The following is an 18,785-nucleotide window of genomic DNA, read 5'->3' as shown; positions in this document are numbered from 1 at the left end:
AAAACTCAATACTTGGTTAAGGTTAGGGTATATGGTTAAGGTGTGGCAACTGAATAATGAATGGTGAATGTTCTGTGATGGGCAAACTACTTCCTGCATTGGCACTAAATGTTGGCACTGAACGTAAATCATGAAGTGTGGAATTGTCCAATATGTATAGTACTCCTTCACTTTGTTCCTCTGTGTTTCGCGCCCCATATTACAATGTATGCTTTTGTGTGTGTATATATATATATATATATATATATATATATATATACACACACACATATCTGTGGCACATATCAATGCCATGGGAGCAGAGAGAGGGGGGATATCTCAGTGATAAGAAAAACCTGACCTTTTAAGCTACACAGGAAGATACAGAGTGGAGTTTGAAACAGTGCTCTTTGATTCCCTCCTCCCCTCGTCATTCACTGTCACAAACTTCTCCACTCTTTGAATTGATTGAATTGATTTTACCACGTTGTTTTGTCAGTCCTCCTCTATTGTACAGGATCTGTTTTTTTTTTTCATGTCGGAATAATTTTTACCACGACAGGAGCTAATATGTGGCATGCTGTGTGTTTCCCTGCAGCAGGCAGAGGAGGTTGCACAGACGGAGGGCTCCCAGCAGCTCCACCTGCTGCCCAGTGATTCGTCAGAGAAGCAGCAGCCCAAGAGGTTACACGTCTCCAACATCCCTTTCCGTTTCCGAGACCCTGACCTCCGCCAAATGTTTGGGGTGAGATGACAATTGAAACACACACACAACTTTACTGTACTGAGATACCATATACTGCAGGGCAATCATATATATCCAGTTCGAATCATTTACCTTACAGCACTGTACAATACCCCAACTGTACTTTTCAAGAACACAGTAGCAAATGCAATCAAAATAAGATAAATAATGAGAAATCCAATGTTGGAATTGTAAAAGTAAAGTAAAAGTCAACCATGAATGGGAGGTCAAAAACAATTATGAGCAGATGCCATAACTGCACACCTCTCTTGCTTCCAATATAGACTTTGGAACAGGCAGTAGGAACCTGTAGTTTCAAATCTTGAATTGGTAATCTCTTGTTTCTAATGTAAAATAGGTTTTCTAGCCTTCTTTGAATATATACATTAGGTATTCCACAGGATGCTTTTCAATGCACTAGCTCAACCAGTCAATAAAAACTTAAAGGAATACTGCTTAAACTATATAAAGCCATGTTAGTCCCTCAACACTTAACACTAACAGTATTTGTCTAATTACCTAATGCGTGCAGCGTCTGATGGACATTGGGGGTAACATTATGTGTTACAATTAAAACAGTAAATAACTGAATGCTGTTATTTAGTCTAGCCTTATCTAATGGTGGAGACACTTGAATGTGTGTGAGAGGCAGAGTTGTTAGAGCGATAAACTAAATATCCTAAAGAGTCCACTGTTAAATAAATAGATGAAGTGTCAGCACAGGATGACCCCTCTCTCAATACTCTCCTCCCCTTAGTCATGCCTGTGATGCCGTCACTCTTCCCTGTTTTCTAAGCTCCGTTTTTTTCCACCTTTCAGGGCAGCGCAGTGTTGTGTCCAGATGTGCAGCTTGTGAATGGTTTGATGTGAGGACATACTGTAGTGGCAGCATTTGCAAAATCAGTGCTTTATGTGTTGATGTGCAGTCGCCTTATAATGTGGCTTATTTACATGTGACAACGTTGAAGTTTTTTGGTTTTTATTTAGGTTTTAAATGTTCTTTATGTTTAGATTTTGAAAATTCAACAATTGAAATTTGAAAAATGTTTAGATTTCATACATTTTTCAGTGATGTCAGAAATAACGAATGGTGAACGCTGGCTGGAGGGGCCCCCTGGGAATTTTTGCCTTGGGAATTGCCACTGTAAACACAACAGTTCACTGTGTTCTCAGTGGAGCGTCTCACTTCGACATGGGACAGAGACGAGTCTCTGCCTCGCAGTTGCAGCTCTGCATGTTTGATTACCAAAGAGGGAATAAGGAGGAAGAGAGAGAGGGGACAGCTAGAACCATGCTAGTGGAGGGAACACTGACAGCCTATTCCCATTCCCTGATGATGAAGTCTATCTACCTACACACACACACATTACTGAGTATGGATTTACTGACACAAATCCAGCAGTAACCTTTAATATAATAGGAGGCTGGAGATTTACCCCCCCGACACCACCACCTACCTCCCGGGTCCTCCAATGGAGTGGAACATCCGCTCCTGCAGGCACTTTGTTCCAGGAGGAGGGGAGCCAGCCTGCCTGCCTTCCCCAGCCTCAGAGCTCTTGATGTGGGGAAAAGAGGAGGGGATGGAAGGGCCCATCAGTGGAGACACAATTAATAGGATTCCTCAGCAAGGTTAAAAGGGAGTTTATCCTCATTAGGTGTATGTAGGGTGACAGCTCCAGTTATGGGTGCAAAGTAGGTTTGTGTGTGTTTGGATTTGTGTTTGCGTTCAATTGTGTGTATTCTTGAAAAGGAGTGGGACTCTAAACTTTCTCCCAACAGACTCCAGTCACTTAGTGAGGTCTCTGAGGCACTGAGCACTGCACCACAATTAACCAGTGATATCATCAGGTAGAGGCGGAGTAGAGCTTGTGAGAAAGAAAGAAACAGAAGGATAGGGAAGCAGAAGAGGGGATTTGGAACAGACAGACAATCATCATCCAGCCCTGTTAAGAGCAGGATCACAAAGACTGAAGATCCAAATCACTGAGCCTCAGGAGAAGTGGAGATAGGAAACGTTTTCTTTCAAAACAAGTGCACATTTCTTCTTCAAGTAAGCATTATTGAAAAATACGAATAAAATAATTCAAGTCTGAATTGAAGGTCAAAACATTAACGTGAAGGCAGCTGCGCAAGGTTACATACTCAGAGATATTAAATGCACATATTGTTCACCTTATCAAGAGCAGCGTAATAAATTGATGACTTAATTATCATCTCTTATGCACAAAGAAATTAATCAGTTAATTATCAGTTTAACAAATCACAAAACACTGTGAATGAGCCATTTTGAAGTTATTGAGGAGATTCTTCTAATGTCAGATCAGATTATAAAAATCTTTTTTTCCATCAGACTTCATTGTACCAATTTCAAGAGCTCAGCAACTAACTTGATATACAATTCTTGATACTTGTATACAATACTACCATTACAGTTAGAAATGATGGATAAAACTGAAAATAATTTGGATGGTGTACTAACTGAAAATTTCCTTTAAAGATATTCCACCCATCTGAAAATCTATCATCTGCTCCTGAAAACACAAAACTAGAAACTATCAAATGAGAGTTGGTTTTAGCATTAAGGCAAGTTAGTTATAGGTCTAAATATAGCAAACGTATCTTCAGTTGTGTGATTTATTTCTCCATTTCCTATTTTTACTGAACTTTATGTCTTTTTTGGAAATCAATGTTACTAGAAAAGTTTTGAATCTAATGCTGACTTCACCAGTGATTTCTCAAGCTGTTTTTTCATGTCACTTCAGCAGAGCATTTAGCAGTTTTGATCCATTGTGTTTGGTGGCTTTCTGCTAGCAGAGGCTCACAGGCACACAGGCACATGCAGTATACACTCTCACACACACCTTCTTCTCTTTTCTCCCTGTTATTAAGGATTAATGGTTGTGGGCAGGGCAGTGGCATTGCAGTCCAGATTCCATCTGGGCTCGGCCTTCATCACAATGGGCTCCAGTGGCACTTTCCTGTATTCGGTTAAAATGGGACTTGTGAGCAACTGGCTCAATCTCTCATTACAGTTCTGCTAAACAACCACCACAGTGCAAACAAAGGCAATAGCTAGTGCATTACAGCAAATGGAATTCAGTGTCATTTCAGCAAAAGCTGTAATAGAAAAGCAATACGAGAGCATTAAAAAAAGCCATATAAAGAAGTTCAATCAAAGGTGATGCAGTCACAAGCTGGAGGTCCATCTCTGTGAATTCCACAATAATACACAGTAATACTCCCTCAAACACCTGTGGATGTCCAGCACAGGACACAAAAATAGAATAGAAGCCAGATTGTTGTGTACGGCTGCAACAATGGAGGCACACAAGGCGAAAAAAGTATGGCCTCGGAAAGGAATACAACTGGGTTCATTACCCAAGCTTATTTGAGTTTAATTCATAATTAGAACAACACATTTGGAGGGAAATTACTAGGCCGGCTTTAATGGTAGAATGATAATTGGCATTCACAGCACTACTTCACTGATTCAATTCTCTCATTTTCAAGATGTGGCTGAAATCTGTAATCTAGTACCTCAAATAAATCCCTGGGACTGAAAACCTCCTACATACACTGCACATTTACCTACACACCCAGGGTTATTTGGATTTCTACATCCCTCAAACAGTAGGGAAGCATCCCAGTCTGATCACGTCAGTGTCTATTTTTGTTTGTTTTGGCCTTTCATGAATTTCTTGTAATTAATTCTGATGCATGGAACCAAAATGTCTGGCAGTGGATCCAGGGGTTGCACTCACTGAAGAACCCTTTTTATTTAGCCTTACACAGAGTGAAACTTGACAAGCTGATATGCAGGACTGCTGCCATCCCCTGAGCCTCAGCTGTGTTTAATTAATAAGCAGGCACTCAGTGAGGCAGACGCAAGAGGGTCCTTACTGTCACATTCCCAGAGGTAGGGGTCCTAAATGAGTCATTCGATACTCAGCACGCGCACTCACACACACACACACACATTCACACTTATGGTCTACCTCAGCAGTGTGTGTGTGTGTGTGTGTGTGTGTGTGTGTGTGTGTGTTTGCGGTGAGCACCGGGGGTTGAGTTTTGTGCTAATGGAGTTTTAATGACACCTACTCCTGCCTAATCACCTGTTCTGGAGGCTTCCAGCATTCCAGGTAGCCCAGTGTTCCCAGCAAGTGAATTCTTTTTAATGTCCCCTGTTCATGGCTACACTCTCATTTGCCTCCCCAATTATTCCATAAGGCTCATCTAACCGGCTCTGCCTCTGAGGAGGCAAATTGTAATTATAATCTAAAAATCTGCTAATTTACATCAGCATATCAGTGTAGTAATGGAGCCATTTTGTGTCTTGAGTGGATAATTAGAAAGCCTGAGCTTTGGCATTGTTATGTCCCTCAGTGGTGCCAGTGTGTCTGTGTTGAATTAGACAATTAGAGTGTTTAGAGAGGGACAGTGATAGAATTTATTCCTCTGTTTTCCATTAAGTTAAGGCACTGCAGGTGAGACTGGTAATTTTGGGTGATGTCATCAGTTTTGAGATGTTATAGTTTTGGTGCCATACCCACAGGAGTTTCATCAAATATACAATCAATCAAGTCAAAGTTAAACAGCATTACATATTCCCAGGGTTCAAGAGCTTAACTTGGGGATGTGGTGACCAGGTGTGCAACAAAATTTGTTGCTATTTTAACGAGAGACTTTTTTCCCCTTTTGGGTACATTTGATGATTCTGTAGTTTGCAGATTGGTGAAAGTAACTAAGCACATGCAACTTACTCAAGTATTGTACTTAAAGGTGCCCTGTGGAGTTTCTTGTAAATAAACAAAAGTTATGTGCACATTCAGTTAAGTGTATCTCACTAAAACTCATTCTGTGTATTCTTGAAGTCTAACGAACATGATGAATGCATTTCCTTCTTCATAAAACACTTGTAAAGCCAAATGTTTTTAAAGTTTAAATCCTGTATTATTTACATCCATGTTTACTAGCTTGCAGTCTTCTTCTTCTCTGCCTTTGCTGGCATATTGCAACATATCTTGGCACATTACTGCCACCTGTAGATTTGCGGAATGGGAATGGAATGGCAGGAATATGTATCACGTCACCCGCATGCATGTGCCTGTGCGTCAAACAAAACAGGGACCCACTCATAGAAAAACTGCTCCTACTTGAGTTCTAAAACTCAACATGGAACCTCGTACAATTCTGAGCTACTTATACTCCATTTATTTGATAGCTGTACTTACAAGTTACTGATTAAGAAAAATTATATGAGCAAAAAAAAACATTGTTATACAGTGAATGAAACCACCACACAGTATCCACTGCATCCAGCTACAGCATTAAAATGTTGCTTACAGATTAATACATCAGCGATAATAATATAATAATATTATAAATAATTTAACATTGACATTTTTGAATGCATTTCCGATAATTTTTTATGTACAATTTTGAATGTAAAACTTTTAGTTAGTTTTTTTTACATTGTTGCACTGCTACTCTTACTTAAAGCCCTTCATTTAAGATCTTAAGTGTGCCTTTACAACATTAAATATTCATGACCAAATAAATAACAAAAAGTTGGGAGAAAAGAATCTTGTAGTAAATAATATTAATATTATTTATGCAGAAACTTAGCTAATCTGCTTCATCAGAACTTTGTGAGTGTGGTTTGATCACATTTGATCAACAGTGGCTGACCAACCCCCATATAAATCTGTTCATATATCTGCTTTGTAAATGTATGTTTTTGTTTTTCCTTAATCCCTTTTCACAGTTACCATTTTATTATTATTATTAATATCTAAAAAGTCAAAGGTGTTATATTTGTTTCTGTATTCGGCTCTTACAGTTTCATTCTGATAAACACAGGCACACACAGTATGACTTTACAGTGTGTAAAAAAGAAGCCTTCATCTGTGAGGGCACCATGCTGCATCTCTAGCTCACTGAGGCTGATTTACACTTCTCTGACTTCCCTGGAAAACAGCTCTAAATTGGACTAATGGAGACAACTGCCGTCACAGACCAAACACTGAAACAGAGATAGATGAAAGAGGAGAGAGAAAGTGGAAAACCAGTGATTGGTGGATAAATGCAACCAGGATTTCTGGTGTAGTGATACACAGTGTTGGGAGTAACAATATATCACTTTTAACAGTAACAAAATAATATATTATTACATTTACTATGTCAAGTAACACATTATTACCAGGGGCGCCAGATTTCTTTCTGAAGGGATGTGAAACAGTAGTAAAATACAGCTGGTGTCAAGAAATGTAACAGCCACCTCACTAATAGTTAAAACTATAAACCAGCACAAAAATAACAATAACTAACAGAAATCGCCATGTTCTGAACAGACACATTACAAACACTAACAAAAAGTAGTATTTGCATTTTGAAACATAAAATAGCAAACTTAAACTACTCAGTCCAGCACTGCATTTATTTTATTTAAAAGGATCCCCATTAAGTGCACGATGGGAAAAGCAGCAGACAGCAGTTCACACACACATAAGTACTGCATATTAAGGGCTACACACATAAATAAGTATGAATAAATATAAGTATGTATATAAGTATATAAGTATGAATAAATAAGTATGAAATAAGTATGAAAAGACAAGAGGCAGAGCTGGAGGTAGCAAAGCTTAAGATGTTGAGGTTCTCATTGGGAGTGACAAGGATGGACAGGATCAGGAATGAGGACATCAGAGGGACAGCTCATGTTAGATGTTTCAGAGATAAAGTCAGAGAGGCCAGATTGAGGTGGTTTGGACATGTTCAGAGGAGAGACTGTGAATATATTGGTAGAAGGATGCTGAGGTTGGAGCTGCCAGGCAGGAGGTCTAGAGGAAGACCAAAGAGGAGATTTTTGGATGTAGTGAGAGAGGACATGAAGTTAATTGGTGTGAGTGAAGAGGATGCAGAGGACAGGGTTAGATGAAGGCACATGATTCGCTGTGGCGACCCCTGAAAGGGAACAACTGAAAGGAAAAGAAGTAGACATAAATAAGTATGAAAATAAATATAAAATCTATAAATCTATATTGCACTAATCTGTGAGATATGGACCGTCTTTCACCGAGTTGAGTCTTACGCCAAGTCTGGAGGTGCGGGTCTTGATAGACCTGTAGCACCTTCCAGAGGGCAGCAGAACAAAAAGGTGGTTGCCTGGGTGGGATGAGTCCTTGTTAATGTTTATGGCCTACTGTAGACATCGGGTTCGATGTCCTCAAGTGACGGTAGCTGAGTGCTGGTGGTTTTCTGTGCTGATTTGATGACTCTCTGAAGGGCTTTTTTGTCAGCCAAAGTGCAGCTGGCATACCACACCAAGATGCCATAAATGAGTATGCTTTCAACAGAGCAGTGATAGAAGGACACCAGCAACCGCTGGCACAGGTTAGCTCTCCTTAGTGTCCCAAGGAAGTAAAGCTGCTTCTGTGCCTTCTTCACCAGAGAGGTTGTGTTAACAGTCCATGTGAGGTCCTGGGAGATGTGTGTGCCTAGGAATTTAAAGCTAGTCACTCGCTCACTTTGTATCCTCTGATGTGTAAGGGAGCAGGTTTCTCTTTCTGTTTCCTGAAGCTGATGATCAGTGTTTTTGTTTTGGAGGTGTTGAGTGTCAGGTTTTTGATGGAGCACCATTCTGACAGTTTGCAGACCTTATTTCTGTAGACTCCTCGCCATTGTGTATCAGTCCTACCACAGTGGTGTCATCTGCAAACTTTATGATTGTATTTGTGCTGTGGGTTGGTGCGCAGTCGGGGATATAGAGGGAGTAAAGAAGAGGGCTCAGCACGCAGCCCTGTGGAGCTCCAGTGCTGAGTGTCAGGGTCGGCGAGTGATGGGTCGCCAGCCTGACAGTCTGTGATTGATCTGTTAAAAAGTCCTTGATCCTTCTGCATGTGTGCTGACTGACACCCAGGTTGAGTAGTTTGGTCACCATTCTGCTGGGGATGATCATGTTGAACGCAGAGCTAAAAATACATCTATGTCCTCACGTATGTCCCCGGGTGTTCCAAATGGGTCAGAAAGTTGTGTTTATGGCATCTTCTGTTGACCTGTTGGCTCTGTAGGCAAAATTGGTTTTCTTTGGGACAGGCACAATGGTGGCATTTGGAGACAGTACATTTTGACAGGGAGAGGTTAAAGATGTCACTGAACACCTCCGCCAGCTGATCTGCACAGTCTCTGAGTGCCCTCCTTGTAATTCCATCTGGGCCGGCAGCTTTCCTGGGACACTGTGGAGCACTCTCCTGACATCCTCTGTGCTAACAGTAAGTGCCAGGCTGTTAGTGGTTGATAGCAGTGCTGGCCCGGTCTCTGCCTCATTCACCTCAAAGCGAGAAAAGAAGTTGTTGAGTTCTTCTGCTAGTGAGTCGCTGCTGCTGGTGGCTGGCTCTTTGCTGCCATTGTAGTTTGGGAGGTGCTAAATGCCTTGCCATGCACGCTGGGGGTCCCCGTCATTGAATGTCCTTCAGTTTCCTGCCTTTGCCTCCTTGATGGCTCTCTTCTTCTTAGTTGGTTTGTTGTTTGGAAAGCATCTTATGCGCTTGTCAACAGTGACATTAGCAACACAGTTAAATCTAAATCTGGCAAACAATAGCTGTCCATGATGATTGTATTTGTACACCACATATTATTTTTGTTACTTTGTTCCTGCCACCCCGGTGCGCTGTGTGGCCTGCTAGCTTATAGCTTCGTCAGGGATCCCCGTATGAAGCCAAGTCTCTGTTATTACCAAGTCAGCAGTCCTGCACAGATTTTTGTGCCGCAATGTTCAGCTCCAGTTCTTCTATTCTGTTGCAGAGCGATCTGGCGTTTGTAAGGTAAGCTATCTTTAGCCTGGTTTGTATTCTGGCCCAGCAGCCTTGCTTCTGCCTCCTTTCTCTATGCCGCCTCCTGCGTCTCCCATCCAATCCCGTAATCCACGGAGACCCCGCTGGACGTGCGACCTCCTTCTGGATGTGTTCATGATGATAGTTCCTGATAAAATCCAATTCACTACATTCTCCCGGTTATATGTCAAGTTGCTGGTCAATAGTTAACAAAACAAACATAACAAGCATAACCCACTCCAGGGAGAGCAAAGCCACTGCGTCCATGTGCGCCACCATCTTAAAAATGTTATAACTATAACTTTCCCCTGGTTTTCATAGAAGATGAGAGTGAGCACACCATAGAAGACAAAAACAAAAGAAAAGTAACAAATTTCGCACCTCCTTGTTTCTTGTTTATCAGCTCATTGAACAAGACTATTGAATGTGTGCTAACCAGGGCTGTATTTGTGTGCATGAGTATATATACGTGTGTGTGTGTGTGTGTGTGTGTGAGAGAGAGAGAGAGAGAGAGAGAGAGAGAGAGAGAGAGAGAGAGAGAGAGAGAGAGAGAGAGAGGTGTTGGCCTGCCTTACCACTAGCATGGCTGACAGGGTAATTAGTTCTAATGAAATAACACAGCCATTGTGGACAACAATTAAGGGTAGCTTTCATCCCACTCATTAGGCTTAATGATCTGATCTGAAGGGCACACCCATTGATTGAACAAATCTCACACACAAGCCACACAGGAAACATAGTTGTTTAATTTTAATTTGTTTATCTTTCTTAACAAATCCTTCAGTGGAGTAAAATCAGTTAAATTATTATGCAAACCTTTTGTTTTTAGAAAAGCAAGGGGAAAACCAAGATTTTGTGATTTTAGATTTTAGTGCAGTGTTGTGTCTCATGTTGATACATGTTTCAAGAAATGCAAGTGATGGTACATAAGAAAATCTCAGCAAGAAGAATAAAATCATACTAAGGTCTTTTACACACTTAAGCATAACACAGCTGGTAGTACTCTTATGAGAACTTTACTCATGAAAGGTCAAAAAGCTCTCTTTCAGAGGAGAGTGACAGCCATATCTACAAGCACAATCAGTTGTCAGTTTATTCAACCCTGTCACCAAGAAATTTTGTTTATATACAACAAATTTGCAACAACAAATAAGTTTCAAAGGAAACCTAATGCCAGCTGGATTACGTTTTTTGGTAACATGACGACGAAATATTATTAATTAACCTATATGACAAGTCACAAACATTTTAATACTGAACATATCGTTTAGTCTGGCAAGATATAGGGAAGCCCTCCGTAATGCCAGAGCAGCTTACTACTCATTTTCAGCACTGTAGCCAGGCTGACAGAGAGTCATAGCTCTATCGAACCATGTATTCCTATAGCCCTTAGTAGTAACGACTTCATGAGTTTCTTTAATAATAAAATTTTAACTATTAAAGTAAAAATTCATCACGTCCTGCCATCAACCAGTACCGACTTATCTTCAAACACAGAAATCTTAGAAACAGCTGTAAAACCTGATATATATTTTGACTGCTTTGCTCCTATCGACCTTCTTCAACTAACTTCAACGATTAATTGATCTAAGCCATCAACGTTCAATTGTCTCACTTAATTTGAACTTTTTGTCTTGTTGTGATTGTAATGGAATCACAACAATCTTTCTTAAGGTTACTTCTATTTTCAAGGCACTTCCATTGACCCTGATCAGATTGTGTCCATATATTCAGCTCAAATACATAAATAGTTTGTGTGTAGTTCTGCAACATACAGTAAATGTATAACATGTATGTATATGCAAATCATGTATGTGATCCGACGTGTGTTTTGCTGGTGGACTTCCTTCATCTTCAGGGCTGGTGCTGGTGCTGTGACCTTGCCTTTGCTCTGCTGCCTGCTCCATGTTTATTTATTTATTGAAATAAACTACTTGATTCAAGGTCTAGTTAGGGGAGCACAAGGATGAGCATTATTATACTGCCTGGCAAGGTTAGTGCAGCACAGTCTCAAACTGAGCTTCCACTGATCTGGGTTTTTGATAGAGATATTTATTTATACTAAAGCTGAAAATAATTGCTATTTTACACTGATATTAATTAATTTGGAGATGGAATATACTTGTGAATTTTCTTGGTGTTATTATTGTCAGGGAACAAGCAGAACTGAGAGTCTGTGCATCTCCCCTTTTAAAAACAGAAAGGAAAAACAAAAACTATATCGTAAATCACTGATTTTCATTTAGAAATAAAGAGGCCCAACTCTATTGCCATTATCAAAAATGACTTTTTCTTTTTTGTAAAATAAACAAAAACATAATAATTGTAATAATACAGAAACTAAACAGACCAAAATCTAAAAGCCCAGGTAATTAAATTATTTTAGCAGTTCTTCAGTCTAGAGAATGAGGGAAACAGTGAATGAACAATCAGAGAAGTCACTTTGACCATAAATGCCCACTACTGAAAATCTGCTAACTTTATCTGCTAAGAGTAAATCACACATAAATTGTTTAGTAATGCAGCTTTATTAACTTCCACTTTGTAGTTGTAGGTGCTCTCAGTGAATGTAAAAAGATTTTTGACTGGTAAAATCAATGCGTGTGTGTGTGTGTGTGTGTGTGTGTGTGTGTGTGTGTGTTTGTTGGTTCTCGTTTTCCCTCATTGCATCAGTAGTTTAGTCTGAACGGTCTTCATCAGTAAAGACTTGAATGCCTTCATCTTGTAGTCTGACCTCAAACTATTAAGCAAGTGTTTATTTCAGCAGGAATAATCATACTTTTATTTGCAAACAAGAGTTGTATGAACACTAAAAGGTTTTAATAGCCAGCCAATAGCAAGTTATATTGTTGCATTATTTATATTCTTGTTGATGGTGATAATGCAGGATGAAGCAGGTATCAATAGATATATATATATATATATACAGTATACTTAAAAGGACTTACTTCATATACTGTATTTGGGACCGGCTATAGTCAGTCCATCAACTAAGAAAACAGGGGGCCATTATCACTTCCAAAGTGCTGTACATCATCAAGCCTCTTAAATACAGACCCACTGTGTCAAAGTAGAACTTGCCAGCAACGATATAAATTCTGCTTTAAGGGATAATTCCAGACTATAACAACTTGGGTTTTATTTTCATTGTTTTAGCCCCTTTTTTTAGCAATATGATTACACTGTACTCAGCAAAGTTGAGATCTGTCAACATGGTGAAATCACTACAACAAAGTCCGACCGGGCAAGAAACACAGGATCAGACAGTTTGTGAACAAACCAACAGTTTATCCAGATTATCTAAACCACAACATTTGGAGGTCAAACTGAAAAGTGAGCGCACCTGAAATGTTGGTAATAATCCCTCATTGTACACAACTACAGAAAGTACAGTAGGTCAAAGTTCAAGCAGGAAGTGGGTCTTGGATGATGATCTTTACGTATAACAGACAGTTTGGATAATAATTCTACTGCTCACCCTCGTTTTCTCTTCTAAATAAGTTTGACTATTCCGGAGGCCAGTTTTCCACTCGTCTGAGTGCTCCTGTTTCTGTGTCACCGTGTTCCCAGATCTCAGCTATTAAATTTGTGACTATCATGTATTTATTACGCATAGAAACTGGATGCCTAAGTGATGTATAACTGTACTCCTGTGTGTGTCAGTACACCGTGACATAATTCTATCACTGTTGGTGTGCAACACACACAGCACACTTCTGACCACACCCAACCTCACCCATCTGTGATGCTGAGAGGACAGAGATGCATTGCTTTTCAGCTTCCTGTTAAGTTACTCTTAAATGTAATTTTTGCATTATTTCATAATACAGCACTCATGGCCTTAAGTGAGTTCAAAAGTTGCAGGTCTCATCCTTTTTAAACCTATAAGTATGACAGCCACGCATTCACGACCAACATCAACGTGATGGAAGGCGTGGCCACTAGAACCAACTCTCACTCTACAGTAATTAGCCAATTAAAATGTCGCATGGAGCCAATCAAGACCAATAAGAGCTATATCATAGAACCTATGGGCACCAGATGCATGGTTATACTGGTGAGAGAGGGCTTTGGCAGGTAATTACTATGATAGTTGAGCAGATAAACAAATGTACAGTTTATCATTAGCCTTGATGGGCTATCCCTTCACCCTCAGCCCCTCCCTCCCCAAATACAAGCCTTTTCCTGTTTTAACTGAGAGGGCCGTTGCCACCACTAAAAATACGCCGGCTCTGCTCTAATTTTTTTTTGAGAGGGGAGAGGAAAAGCAAGATGATGGGCATCATTAAGATCAGCGGTGTGCGCTGAGGCGTTGCGCTGCTATAGCGTCCACATCCACCACCGTAATGTTCATTAAAACTGCATAGGCCTAGTCCCCAATACACACACACACACCTCTTTATTACCACGACAGAGCAAACACAGCATTAAACAACATTAAGAGTAAATGGATATTTTATTAATCTCATTGTCGGGTGAAGAGGAGTTTGTTAATTCGGAATTGAATGCTTGACCTTTTTAGTAGTGAGGGGGAGGGTGTTCAAGAGTGGAGCTGTGTAATGTTTTTTTAAGCGTGGGTTTACTGAGTACGTTTTTTTTTTTTTTTTGAGTAGGAGAGAACAGTGCAGGTCACCACATTCTAATTATTTCCTCCCCTTCCTGCTTTTCTCTTCATCCCCTGCCCTCCTTCTCCCTCCTTGTCTTCCACAGCAATTTGGCAAGATTTTAGACGTGGAGATTATTTTTAACGAGCGAGGCTCCAAGGTAAGTGCACTGTAACCATACATTCATGAACACTCTCTCACACACATATGATTTTCCAGCTGACTGTATTTGTCCCTTGCTCTCCTTTTCTCTTGCAGTCCTCCACTCCTCTTCACATCTCTCTTTCCTTCTGTCTAAGGCTGTATTCACATCAAATCAGGCATTGCGTCAATTAGCGCAGGGTTATGCGGTGGTGTGGGAGTGTCACTAAATGGCCCATTTGTGCAACATGTGGCACAGGCACCCAAGTTGAAGAGCGATACAAACGCCAAGCGACTGCACAGAGATTAACGTCTTTGTACTCCCTCATGGCAGGGTGGTATAGCTCTGGAAAGGTCTCTCTTCCATCTTCACAGTTGCTCGGTAAACAGCGGAACGCTACAATGCTACATGGTTAACAAGGTGCTTCTTCCCGTGGGCATCTTCCGTTCTGATTTCTGGCTTACTTGATTGGCCACTGCAGCGTTGCGTCAGGTTGCGTTTCTCCAAAAGTTGATTCTGTTTTCAACTTTTCGCCACAGGGCCGCTGCATTTTTTTTTTCGGCATCCCCTGCCGTCTCCACCGCTGCAGCCTAAACACACTACCCACATTCAAATTAATCGGAGGACTGGCGTTTTCGCTGCAATGCCTGATTTGGGGTGAATACAGCTTAATAGTAATTACGGATCTATCAGTCACACTTGCCTTTTTACAACTTACCGGCCTGCCATACATTGACATACAATGAACCTCCCGCTTATCATAATGTTGAAAGTAGGATTCACACAGTCTGCTAACACACACTTCATATAAATAAACATCTATTTTGCTCATCTATATCACCACATACAGTACTATATTACAACTACAGCCATTTCATGAAGCTTTGACATTTACTGGAGCTGACTGGACCAGCTGTTTGTAGTTGTAATGTAAGGATTTATTAAGTGGAAATGTATGCATCCCTAAATTAAAACTAAACTAGTTATTACGTAGAGGTTAGTTGTTACTAAAGATCAACACCTAACTGTGTAGCTGACGAGGCTCATTTGCTCATCTATCAGTTGATTGATTGACTGACTGATTGAAACCTTTATTAATACAGGGGAAACTCACTGAGAGCAAGCTATCTCTGCAGGGGTGCCCTGTTTAGAGGAGTTGATAAATAATAACTGTGACAAGTAGTTGCATGATAAAACACAGAGAGTTAAATATAAGCACTGTATATAATATTGAAATATCTGAAATGACACCTGATAGAAATATTGTTTAATACTGATGTAAAATGGAAAGTTTGAAATTATATTTTGCAAAAATAACACTATTGTAACTATATCCTATTGTCCTTATTTATGGATTGGGTTTATTCATTTATTTACTCATTCATTTATTGCAGACATTTTTCAGTTTATTTCAAGTTTATGTTTTAGTTATTGATATTTATAATTTGGAGCTTATGGTTTAACAATGTTGTTATAAACCTAATAAAAAATTAAAAAAACACAAAATACCTTTAATTACAAAAGTTATGCCAGCAATGATGGCCCAAACAAGATCAGTTAGGGTGCATAATTGCATATTTCCCTATCACCCTAAACTCCTGAATACTATTAATCCTAAATCATATTTTATTGCTCCATATATGCATGGAGAAATATGTGAAATAAGTATGTCACAGCTCCTTTTGATTCAATGGCACTACAGATATTTCTTAGCAACTGATTTACACATTACGTTACCAGCTAAGACATTCCTTAAGGCTTATTGGTGCAACCCGATTAAATAAATCACTAGCTCTAGTCAATAAGAAGTTTGCCAACTTTGTAATGAACTTACAAATACTTGGTGCAACTCAATTCTGGTAGTTCTTTTTGGGGGAAAGAACGCCATAGATAGCCATGAAAATGATGTGAATCATATGCTATGGCCTTCAGATCTCACTCATGGGAGATTTCAGAGTGACATGATAGACAGCACTCTCCACCATGCACAAGGAGAATGCACAAGGAGCACTGAAGCTGTTCTAGAGGCTCAGCTTACATAACAACAACAGCTTACTAAGACACTTCCTTTTGATTTATCACCCATCTATATAAATGGTAAATGGCTACATTTATATAGCGCTTTACAAGGTTTTTGCCACTCATTCACCCATTCATCCACACACTCACACACTGATGGCAGCAAGCTATCACGCAGGGTGCTGGCCAACCATCGGTGGCAATTTGGGGTTCAGTGTCTTGCCCAAGGACACTTGGACATGTGGACAGGAGGAGGTAGGGATCAAACTGCCACCCCTATACAGTTATCTTTCATCTTTACGACTTACAGTATATTCATGCTAGACAACAACATGAAACAGGAAGTAACAACAAACTAAGGTCATTTTTATGTAGTGGTTACTGGTTATTTAACTGCAAAAGGCATTAATGAAAGTGTATTTGTAGTTGTAAGGTTCATAGGATATCCAGCTTGTGATTTAGCATGATCATTAAAAGATAACACAGAGAAGGATTTATTATTACCAAGATAGCAGTCAGCTCCCTGTTTTGTCTTTTAGGAAACCCACCTACTGTTTCCTTCCGCACTCTTTCCCATTTAACAGGTCTTGTTTACATTCAGTGCTTGTCTGGTCGTGTCCCATTCCCTAGAACACTAATTATTTACACAAGATAAAAAAAGAAAGCAGACTATCTGCATGAGGGTGAAGAGCAGTGAACATACCCACACATGGCAACAAAATGTCAGAAGGATTCATTTCGCTCCCACTTTGCACTTTTAAATGCATTTTTTATCTTCTCCCCCTCTCAAGGGCAGGCCTATGTGTTATTTATGCCCAGCGGAAGGCAGTGAATCCTGTATATGCATACAAGATCATGCCGTCGGGTGCTGTTCGCACATATTATCTGGCAAAGCAATTACAGGGCAACGACTGGCCCAGGATACATAAGTTAAAAGGACTGGCTGCTTGTCCAACAGGCGTGTCTGCCAGGCATATCAAATGGAGTTCACTCTCTGCCTCCACACCATAACTCAGCAATGACAAAGCAAGCCAGGAGCAGTGAGAGCAGGGATCACACTTGTTGCACTGTCTGTACAAGTCAAAGGAGAGTAAGGGAGAAAAATTTACCGTAGTACATGAAATAAGATGTGGAAACAATTGCAACACAGACTATATCTCTTCCCTAGTGTAACTGTTTTATATTTAGTCATTGTATGCACACATGCAATCCTTTAACACACCTCTTAAATGGATTAATTTGTGATTGATAGACATGTGATGGAACTGCCAAGCCTCTATAAAAATAACTATTGTAGTCACAGACACTAGAGACTGTCCCCTAAGAAAATCAACAATCATTTGTCCTTACCTAAATACAACCTATGTTTAACTGACAAGTGACTTTTAGTACTTAGTCCAAACCATGATCTTTTCCTCCTAACCAAGTAGGAGGGACCTTTAAGGTATTTTACAACTTTTTATTTATTGTAGCCTCTCTGTTTATCTAACTGCTTGTGTTTTGTGGACCTATTTTTATTGATTTCTCTGTGTTCTGAGATCTCAACAATTAACCTGGTGAGTACATTGTTAAGTACCTGATAGAACTGATGGCTAGATTAATGACGATGTAACCCAAGTTGTAATAAACAGTAATTTTCCTTTAAACATTGTGGTGGCAAATCAGAAGGGCCATATGATTTTTTAGAAGGTACTGAAGGCACAGAAAGGTAATGTGTTGTTTTTAAAGGTTTTGAAAAATTATATTTTGTCGTTTAGTTTGAAGGACTCGTTGCCAAACTATTATATCCCATATAGTATACAAATATAATGTACATATCAATAGGCTATAAAAGTAGGACAACAGAAATCTTGCTTTATGTGTCCATAGGACTAAGTGGGATTAAACAGGTGCCCATGGCTCTGTTTCTTTGCAAGTTCATGAAGTTAGAATTCCTGATTTAGACCACGTTAAGTTCAACAACACTGATCAGGTAGAACTGAACATTTAACATAAAGCCCTTCACACATGCAGTGATCAATGATAGCACAGAGGATTTTCCAACTCTTACTCTCTGCCTGCTTTAAGCCCATTGACATAGATAGATGAGGTTTTGCAGTTTAGGGTTTGGAGGTGTGTTTTACCGCATATGGGCTGTTTGAGTGTGCTGCATCTCCAGGCCCAGTCTGAGACACAGACAGGATCTCATGAGTGAGCTGCATCCTGGGGCACAGAGAGTCACGGCTGACTGAAGCCGTGGAGATTGTAATTGTATGGCACTTATCTGCTCTCCCGCAGGGCCTCCGCACACCAGCAGAGCAACTGCATCCTACAGCAAACACACACACACAAACAAACATATGTACATCCCAAACTCCATTGTGTGTGGTGGCTTTCATTCCATCTGCTAATTCAATTAAGTCCATTTGTTTCTGTAAATGCATGTGCAGCAGAGTCTGGGGTGCTAGAAGGAACAGAGAATAGAA

At 40.0% G+C, this 18,785-nt stretch overlaps 1 protein-coding gene across 12 annotated transcripts in view; it reads left to right on the top strand.

The window, feature by feature from the left end:
* Positions 1-18,785, top strand: part of rbfox3a (RNA binding fox-1 homolog 3a) — an 869,263-nt gene that overhangs the window by 797,343 nt on the left and 53,135 nt on the right. For 10 of the 12 annotated variants that reach the window (XR_006375924.1, XM_044178310.1, XM_044178304.1 and 7 more), the window contains 2 exons: positions 578-724; positions 14,266-14,319. Coding sequence is in view for 11 of the 12 variants with exons in the window: in XM_044178310.1 (XP_044034245.1) it covers positions 578-724; positions 14,266-14,319 (201 nt within the window). In the remaining variant the exon portion in view is untranslated. The remainder of the gene's footprint in view (positions 1-577; positions 725-14,265; positions 14,320-18,785) is intronic. The other 2 variants (XM_044178308.1, XM_044178314.1) reach the window with 2 other exon arrangements.

Source organism: Siniperca chuatsi, linkage group LG20, assembly GCF_020085105.1.
Source record: "Siniperca chuatsi isolate FFG_IHB_CAS linkage group LG20, ASM2008510v1, whole genome shotgun sequence".
Lineage (NCBI taxonomy): Eukaryota > Metazoa > Chordata > Actinopteri > Centrarchiformes > Sinipercidae > Siniperca > Siniperca chuatsi.
This window is presented reverse-complemented; position numbering and strand designations above follow the sequence as displayed.